Source organism: Eurytemora carolleeae, unplaced genomic scaffold (genome assembly GCF_000591075.1).
Source record: "Eurytemora carolleeae unplaced genomic scaffold, Eaff_2.0 scaffold599, whole genome shotgun sequence".
NCBI classification, from domain to species: Eukaryota; Metazoa; Arthropoda; class Copepoda; order Calanoida; family Temoridae; genus Eurytemora; species Eurytemora carolleeae.
Genome location: NW_019396485.1, coordinates 20,096 through 29,953, shown reverse-complemented (window position 1 = coordinate 29,953; position 9,858 = coordinate 20,096). Strand labels below are relative to the sequence as shown.

Here is a 9,858-nt window from a genome sequence, read left to right as displayed (position 1 = left end):
ATACACCCTCCATGTATCTCACTCATTTCAAATATCCCCTTCATGCATCTTATTCATCGATCCTAAATACCATCTTACATGCATCCTACTCTGTCAACTCATCCTATAATACCATCCTACATGCATCCTATTCTCCTATATACCATCCTACATGCATCCTATTCATCCCATACCATACTACATGCATCCTATTCATCCTATATACCATCCTATTCATTACTACAGAATATCGCCTTTTCCTTTTATCTTAAAAAGCTAGAGAGAGCTCCTAGTTTGCTTCATAAACTGCATACGCAATTTCTTTATACTCAAGATATATGTATAACTGGGTTTGCTTTTTCCAGGTTGATTTAGAAGATTTATTTTAGTCCAGTTGTCTGAGCCTCATGAGAAATATCTTTTAATCCTGGGACAATTAATTAATTTCATGGTCTCACGCATTATCTAAACACGCCGATATTAGGGGGAGGGGTCAATATTTCTTTTAAGGAGGGGCAGAGGAGATGGTATAGGGGGACCGAAGTGGATATCTCACGAAAATATTTATGTCAAATTCCACTTGATTACGTTCATTTGTAAATAAGAAAAATAACGATTAGTTGATTGGAATTTTAATTATGAAATTTATTTATATTTATAAATGAGATCGTGAATGTGTGCGAGGAATGAAGGAGCACTGTAATAAATACTCACATATTCACACACACACACATACACGGACCGCCATATTGTAAATCTCTCAACAGAGCGCAATGCCGAGACGTGTTAATGCGCGAGTAAGTGACCGTAATAGAGCCGACAAACTTAAGATGTCGTCACTAGTATACTGATAAGTATTGACAATGGAATTTGTCTAAAAATGTGTCAATTTTAGATTAAGAACAAGGCATTTCCGAGTGGGGGGGGGGCGATTGGACACATTTTAATGCTTTAACTTTTTAATTTATTGATCATATGAATAATTAAAATTTAAAAAATAAATCATTTTCTTATTTTTGCGATTATTTTTATCACCATCAATTAAACTGGTGTTGCACACATTTCCCATTATCAACATTTTGGATTTTACAAAAAAATTGATTTTGTTGTGAAACATTTGGATTTTAATAGGACTGCAGATGAGCGCAGGCTTTATTTCAAGAGACTAGCCATGTATAGAACAAAATGTCCGATTCACAACGGTACTCTTGAAAACATTAATGAGCTATCTACGTTTTTCTCTTTGAAAATTGATTATTTTTATATGAAATTTCTCTTAAAAAATTTCTTGCGAATTTCTGAACAATTTAGTAAAAATGTTCAGTTTAAAAATTACCATATCTTTCATATTTTTGATAAAAGTTTCAAGGATACCGTTTTGTTTTGGAAATGACCCTCTTTAAATGGATGATTATTGAAAAGTGCAATGCCATTTTTTTTAAGGGCCTTTTAAATGATTGGGTTAACTTCAACTCAAATTTCCATTTTCTTGAGAGAAACGAGAAAATAGCAAAGGATTTTGCAATCTCCCGTAAATAAAACTGTATTTTAGCAACCTCTTGCAAATCACGAATTTTTGGCTTATTTTTATGGCTTACGAAATGCATGAGATGCACGCTATCGTAAAGTACTCAAAAATAGACTAAAAATATTTCAAAGTGGAAGGGCGGGGGGTCAATTTTAAAGAGAAGTTCTGCAAATTATAATGGGCCTGTTTTTAATATAATTCTAAATTGTGGTCTGAGATTTTTTGCCGAACTTTGTTGTTTTCGCCCTTCCCCCCTCTTCCTTGTCCTTCCCCCTCTTCCTTGTCCTTCCCCCCTCTTCCTTGTCCTTCCCCCCTCTTCCTTGTCCTTCCCCCCTCTTCCTTGTCCTTCCCCCCTCTTCCTTGTCCTTCCCCCCTCTTCCTTGTCCTTCCCCCCTCTTCCTTGTCCTTCCCCCCTCTTCCTTGTCCTTCCCCCCTCTTCCTTTTGGTCCTCACTAAACAACCCTGGCATTACTGCCTAGTTTGCAGCATGTGCAGCAAAACTGAAAATCATGTCTGAATTTTTGCACTTTTCAAAACTTTAAACTTCAAAATATGTTTTCGTAATCCAAATTATTTTTTCTTTTCCCACTCTTAAAGTTACGAATTAGATTCTGAAAGAAAAAAAAACTTTTAACACCTTTTTCTATTATAAGAAATAAATTGCTTATTCTGTAAAAAAATATAGTTTGATTATTCTGACATCTGTATTTCTGTAGGAATTAGAACTTTTCACTTTTCATTACTAAAAAAAATCTGTTAAAAAAATGAGTAACCTCTCAATTGATAAACTAACTGTTTCTGAAAAAAACACGATTTATGCAACTTTTTCAGCCAAAAAGTCGTTTTATATCATTTGGAAAATATCATATCTTTTAGAATTAGGAATAACCCTTCTCTCCAACGTATGATAAAAGGTCAAATTTTCGCAAGATGATTGGTGCGATTGTTTTAAAATCTCAGCTTCTCCAGTTTAGACTTTAACCTCAATGATTAGATTAACAAAGGAATGGAGTCAAAGGTTTATACTATAAGGTTAAAAAGATAAAGGGATTAGAAAATTTGAGTTTGTGGCAAAGACTCAATTCCTTTATTTGGTTGCACGGTAGAAACTCAAAACTTGTGTTGTTCTCAATAGCTATTTAAAAGGAAGAATTCATTTCAAATTGGCGTTATTTACCACATTTTGTGTTAGTTCAACATTTCTGTAAAATATTAAAACAATATTAAAATATACAAAACATTGATTTAAGATTGAGTAAAAACGTTTAATCTATTTTAAAGCAGCTGCGTTTATCCTTTTTAATTGTTTTATACTTTTAGTAATTGAATTCTTAGCTAATTTACAAAGCTTGGCGATCTTACGTTAAATAGAAGTACATTTTACGTTAAATAGTTTCCAAATCATAATTCATAATTCATCTTGTAAAAAGATATTGATAAGAACAAACATGTTTTATACTTTTGTATAAAATCAAAACTAAAGAAGCTATTATGTCACAAAGTCATATTAGTAATTTAGCATAAATTGGTAATCTGCACAGTTATACAATTCACATGGTCGCCGAACTTTGTCCTTGATTTGTAGAAGAGAAGATTTTTGCAAACATACATATGTTCAAACTGTTTTATTGTTTGTAAAAATTAGAGCGAACTTTTCATAAAATTTTAAAGGAATCTAAAGTAAAAGTCTCCTTCACATTTCAGGAAAAAATCTTCCAAAGAACATAAATGAAAAATTGGTATGGATTCAAATATCTGCTATGAAATGTAACATAGATTTTTCCTCCAAATATGCATTTTTTAAATTAGCATAAGGAGAAAACTAAAACGAAATATATTACTTATATAATTACTTATTTATATTGTAAATTTATAATAAAGGAATTGAGTCTTTGTCACAAACTCAAATTTTCTAATTGTTTTTTTTTGTAAACTTTTGACATTTAACACTGAGATCTTGCCAGGCTACGTGTGTTGCATAAAACACCCTGGGTCGACATTACATTGGGTAGTCCAGATCCACTGGACAGTATGATGTAAAGATTATAAAGTACATGTTGTACCGGCTTGGATCATGCAGCGTTTAGAGTGGAGTGTTTAAACAAGATTATTTGATCTGGAAATATATAAAGATAACGATAATGGTTCGCAGATCTCTTTTATTTTATAGTTGGTGTCATGTTGTTTATCTCCGACAATTACACACGTAATATATCAAGTATTTATGAAGAAGTTCCTTATTATTATTATTATTAAACTATTATATTAATAGACCCACAGTTAAGCCATATGTACAAATTTGGAAAATGTATTGTTTAGAAAAAAGAAGTGTTTTGTGCAAGAAAAAAGTTAGATTTTCTGAGAAAAATATCGAGCCTTCTGATTCGTGGATTTTGGCGGACAATCAGGTTAATTTCTGTTCTTCAGCCAATAGAAGTCCAGTAAGATATTTTCCCGACCAATAGGAATTCAGGAAAATCAGGCAGAGCGGCTTGGATACAGCTAAGGCGATGTAACCATGGTAGCGAGGGTAGGCCCTGTCAGGCTGATTTAGTCTAAAGTGCAAATTGAGCCCGATTGGTCTGATTTTAGTGAACAGACAACAAACATTTTTTAAATTATAAAAACCGATTAAACGTTCTAGGTTTTTATTTGTAATAGGCAATAAATCATAGATTTACAAGTGGGTGCAGTGCTAAGGAAGTAAAGGAGGGTTAAATACTGTGAACAATATGAAGATTCAAAATTAAAAACAGAATAAATAAAATAAAAAGGTTAGTGTATATGCATAATTTTGTTTCAAATACAATTTTGTTTTTTTCTTATAAAATTCTTCATAAATTCATATTTGTGATTAGAGGTGTGTAAATCATTCATTGTATTAACATATATAATAATAACAATAAAACAACTAAACCCTTGAAGTGCAATATATTTTAATTTACAAAATTATACAGATTTTAAATTTCTTTTTAACTTTAAAACAGTCTTTTTGTTTGAATTCTGTAATTTTTTATTGTACTATCCCTCCCTCTACTATATTAGAGACCCTAAAATTCCATTTAGTATTACCCCCTTATCCCTATTTTCATAGAAAACCCCTTTTTTCAAGGAGACAAACATGATTTCTTGTAACACATTTTATAATAAGAAATGAAATCCTGAAGGTCTCCTACGACAACCTACGGGTCTCTGTTGAAAGGTTAAAGATCTTAAATTGAATGATATTTGTAATAAAGAGGGGAATATGAAAAATTAGGGGGAAGGGCCGGGGAAAGAAAAAGATTAGATGGTCGAGGGAAGAGTAAGAGGAAAGTTTTGAAAAAGGTGGGAATATGAGAAAATTGGAAAAGTTCTTAACTTATTAAATTGTTTTATTCTTTTTGTATTTGTATACTAAGTAAAACTACTACCATCCTCTCCTTGTAATATGTATAATAAAATGTTTTTCTGCATTTTGCCTTTAAATCTATATATTGACGAACGTTAAATACAAATAGAAATTCTATAACTTTATTTTTAATTCACAAAAAGATAAGTTACGTTAGTAATATTTCATATATATTTAATAGATGTTTCCCGGACACTCTCCCAGACGTCTACAAGGCGTGGCTGGGGTTGGGGGCATTCCTGGAGTTGGAGGTGTAGCAGGGGTTGGGGGCGGGGCAGGATATCCCGCCTCCTACCTAGCTTACCAGCAAGCAGCCTCACAACAACCTTACGATATTCATCCTAGGTAATATCCTTCCAACCTTGTTGAAAAAGGTTTACCCTTCCCTTAAGATAAAATCAAGAAGTTTACGGGTTTGCACTTATTTTGCAAAATGCAAAATGATGCAAAATAAACCAGGTTTGCGCTATAGAGCTGCAGCTGTAATATTTTTTGTCAAAAAGAAACCAATTTTTTTCTTACAAACAACATATTTTTGCACTGGTACCGCAATTAATTTGACATGAACTACTTCAAACTGTCCATTCATAAATATCAATTGCTCTTTAAACTTGTGAAGAAAACTTTAAGTGACTATCCATTTATAGACTGCCATATCAGATTCACAATGGTAGCCTTTAAACCTTTGTCTGATGAAACATAATAAATTATCTCTTCTTTTCCATTTCGAAATCGATCATTTTTAATGACAGTTCTCAACTGCGGCCAGTGTCCGAATTTAATAAATCTAAGCCGCGTCTCAAATCCGCCAAAACTCGGTTTTAATTGAGCGCCAGCATACATCTTGAAACATTGAATACGATTTTAAGTGGAATAAAAGTCTGGGATATATGCGCTCTAGCTAAAACTTCTTCACTTTTCGTACTTCATAATTGAGAAAAATTTTACTAAACGTTTATTTTTTGCATTTTTCATTATTTGTGCTGTAGACTTAAATATTTAAAGGCCATTGAAAACAGAGTAAAAACACGTGGGTGACCTATTAATATTTTTACTAAAAATAAAAGATTTTTTTACATCTTTTCGACGTAATTTTTTATGTTATTTCAAATCCTCCCTCGAGAACCCAAGCTATTAAAATTAGCGGTCTAAAATTTTCAAGAATAGTAGGACTATTTTCATGCATCACACTCCCCTACTCTACTTTAAGGGTAAAATCATAGGAGAAGGTAGGTCGAAAAAGCTTTTTATAGTCGATAGGAAAATGGGAAAAATTTAGTTTCTTTTAAAATGTGATTTGTTTGTTTAGTTATAGTATGTACGGTATGGATCAACAGTGGGCTCATCATCCTTACCTTCCCACCCATCTGTACAACAGGTACATAAATACAAGGTTAACATTTTTACCTTCCCTCCCATCTGTACAACAGGTACATAAATACAGGCTTAACATCCTTACCTATACCTACCCTCCCATCTGCACAACAGGTACATAAATACAGACTCAACATCCTTACCTACCCTCCCATCTGTACAACAGGTAATAAATACAGGCTCAACATCCTTACCTACCCTCCCATCTGTACAACAGGTAATAAATACAGGCTCAACATCCTTACCTACCCTCCCATCTGTACAACAGGTAATAAATACAGGCTCAACATCCTTTCCTACCCTCCCATCTGTACAACAGATACATAAATACAGGCTTAACATTCTTAAACATACCCTCACATCTGTACAACAGGTACATAAATTGCAGGCTCAACATCCTTACCTACCCTCCCATCTGTACAACAATAATTACAGTGGTACTCATAAAATTGTGGTAGGAAGTCGACTATTCATGATTTTAAATGGGTTGCAGTTTACCCATTTAACTTGATAAGCTTATGATCAACCTACTGTTTAAACTATTTGCGTGACCACCTCCCCCCCCCCACTGTTCTTTGAGAAGGAAAACCTAACATTTTTAATCAAAAAATTTAGAGATTTAATCTCAGTTAGAAATTTGGTTTTTATCCCTGGTAAAGTTGTGCCCAGGTTTTACTACCTATATTTATATGCCCGAGGGCCCTCGTATAAATGTTCCCTGGGGCCCTACTGTAAAATACGTGAATGCATCCAAAACCAAACTGTGGATTTATAGACAAAATAAATCATAGGAAGATATAGAACTTACAGTTCATCTCAACTATACAGACAGTATAGACGAGTTAAAAAAAAACTGATACAAAGATCTTTCATTCTAGAAAAATGAAAAATTCTAGAGAAATGATGTGACTGATAAAAAAAAAATTGCATTAAATATTTTGTGGTTTTAAGTACATATCCATAGAACAAAATGGTTTGCAAACATTTACATATTTGGAGTTGGACAATTCCTCAGTTTTTAATTCTTGTTAGGATGTTTGCCATATTTTTTTCAGAAAATAAAGTTATTTTTACAATTACTTTAACTTGTTTTGCCTTAAACTCAATTTTTTTTTCACAATTTGAAACTATTTTAAAATTGTATTGGAGTTATACAGGATGTTCCAATAAACATGGGAATTCAGTTAGAATTCGATATCGTCTTTGTTATGAATTAGCATTGTAATACCTGATTTCAAAAGCCATAATATTATTATTTTATGAAAACGGTGACTGGCTGTAAAAATGTGTCTATAATGTCTTTGCAAGATGAACAGTGATGACGGACAAGTTTACTCTGTTTGTATACTGCAGTTTCCTTGTTTTACTAAGTACGATCGTATACAGTCAAAACTAAACAAAGAAATTGTGAACAATAGACGGAAATCTATCGGATTACAGCTTTCTCAGTGGGTATCACTATACTAAATCAAAGAACTATTTGAAAAGACGATATCGAATTCGTCACTGAATTCCCATGTTTACTGGGACACCTGTATCTTCATATAATTCACTATTTACGTCAAAAGTAAAATGCACGTCATCTTGAAATCAGACATGTTTAACGGAATTTTTCTCATAGAAACAAAAATTGAGAATTTACGAGGTCACAAAGTCGTAGCAGTGACCTTCTCCTTCTCTCTATAACTATAGTTTGCAGTGATATTTTAATAATTTTTAGAAGTTATGAAGAATGGGGTTCATCTCACCATGGATTCCAACCTCCTTCTCCTGGCCATGCCCCTTCTCCAAACCAAACCGGACACGCCTCCTCAGAGCATGAGGAGGGTAGCCACGCCTTCCCTGAGGGAGAAAATAGGAACCACGCCTTTACGGAACATTTTAAATCATCACTAATCAGGAAAATACAGATTTAATTCTTCTTTCATTTTTTTCTTCAAAAAATCAAACTTGATTTTACTACAGACCTAGTTTCGAGTGAACCTTTATATAAAGAGTGGATTGTCCGATTAGCAACGATACCGTTTAAACTTCTGTTCAAGTAACAATGATGAGGAAAATTTTAAGTGAAAAATGAAAAGCGTTAAATTATTATAGTTTCATTCAGGCTGAAGCATAAATGGGCAAATCACTTTTACAGAAAAATCACAATTGAAGTTAATCCACTTCCAGCTAGAAAAATAAGGATATCGTTTTTATACTTTATCATGCAAAGAGTTAAATAGTACCGTTGTGATTTGCACATAGCACTCTTTAAATTGAGGTCACGTGAATACAAACCAAACTCAACAAATAGAAAACATCCCTTACCAGACCATTAAATGGAAGTCGTCTTTATCTGACACATTTCTGCAACCAAACCAACTAATCCAGACCTCTTTTTAATTTGAACTAAGCAAGTTTTCCATAGGTTTTAAACTTAAATCTCTAAAATTATATTTAATATTTGTACTAAACTAATTGTTAATTATATGTAAAACAATGGGGTTTAATTAACTTCATATAGAAAATGCTGGAATCGTAAAAAGGGGTCTCTAATCATGAAATCGGCAAAGCTAAAGATAATTCTAAATTGACGAAAAAAGTAGTGTTTTTCTAAATTTGAACTTACATTTTTTCAGTTGAGTTGTAAATAGAAAAAAGTTCAATAGCTATGTTTTGTTTGAAGTTTTATATTTCTAGATTTGACTCCTATCTGTAATATTTTTGATTAGTGGAGATTTCAAGCCCCCGTTATTTCTGGAGAGTAGTAGAGCAGGAGACGATATTTCCAGATCAGAACAGGTAAAATATTGGATCCATCCCCGCCCCACCATCCCTTATCCCTTAGCCCCCTCCACCTTCAATTTTGAATTCAGGGGAATTACTAACATAGTGATATGTATTTCTAACATTGTGTGACCTATTTGTAACAAAGTGATATTCATTGGAAACATGTTCTCATATTTTTTAAGAGAGTAATATGTGTATCTAATGTTTTGTTACCTATTTGTAACAAAGTGTAACATATTTACATATTTATAATTTGTTTTTACCTGTAACAATGTAATATATATTTCTAACATTTGATTACCAGGATGGTTCAACCCGGAATACAGGGCACTCTCATCATTCTCCAGATTCAGGTGTTTACGCCAGTGAGATAATTCTTCAATATTAGAAGTTAAATTTATTTAAAGAGATAATTCTTCAATACTTGAAGTTAAATTAATTGAAAGAGATAATTCTTCAATATTTGAAGTTAAATTAATTTAAAGAGATAATTCTTCAATATTAGAAGTTAAATTAATTTAAAGAGATAATTCTTCAATATTTGAAGTTAAATTAATTTAAAGAGATAATTCTTCAATATTTGAAGTTAAATTAATTTAAAGAGATAATTCTGTAATACTAGAAGTTAAATTAATTTAAAATACAATTCTTCAATACTAGAAGTTAAATTAATTTAAAGAGATAATTCTTTAATATTAGAAGTTAAATTAATTTAAAGAGATAATTCTTCAATATTAGAAGTTAAATTAATTTAAAGAGATAATTCTTCAATATTAGAAGTTAAATTAATTTAAAGAGATAATTCTTCAATATT

At 32.1% G+C, this 9,858-nt stretch overlaps 1 protein-coding gene across 3 annotated transcripts in view; it reads left to right on the top strand.

Moving 5' to 3' along the window:
- The first annotated feature begins 3,968 nt into the window (after positions 1-3,968).
- The window catches only part of LOC111704161 (homeotic protein caudal), a 10,615-nt gene continuing 4,725 nt past the window's right edge, over positions 3,969-9,858 (top strand). For 2 of the 3 annotated variants that reach the window (XM_023476305.1, XM_023476306.1), the window contains exons 1-6: positions 3,969-4,281; positions 5,080-5,243; positions 6,208-6,276; positions 7,993-8,172; positions 8,987-9,056; positions 9,349-9,397. In XM_023476305.1, coding sequence (XP_023332073.1) covers positions 5,080-5,243; positions 6,208-6,276; positions 7,993-8,172; positions 8,987-9,056; positions 9,349-9,397 — 532 coding nt within the window. In that variant the 5' untranslated portion in view covers positions 3,969-4,281. The remainder of the gene's footprint in view (positions 4,282-5,079; positions 5,244-6,207; positions 6,277-7,992; positions 8,173-8,986; positions 9,057-9,348; positions 9,398-9,858) is intronic. The other variant, XM_023476304.1, reaches the window with a different exon arrangement.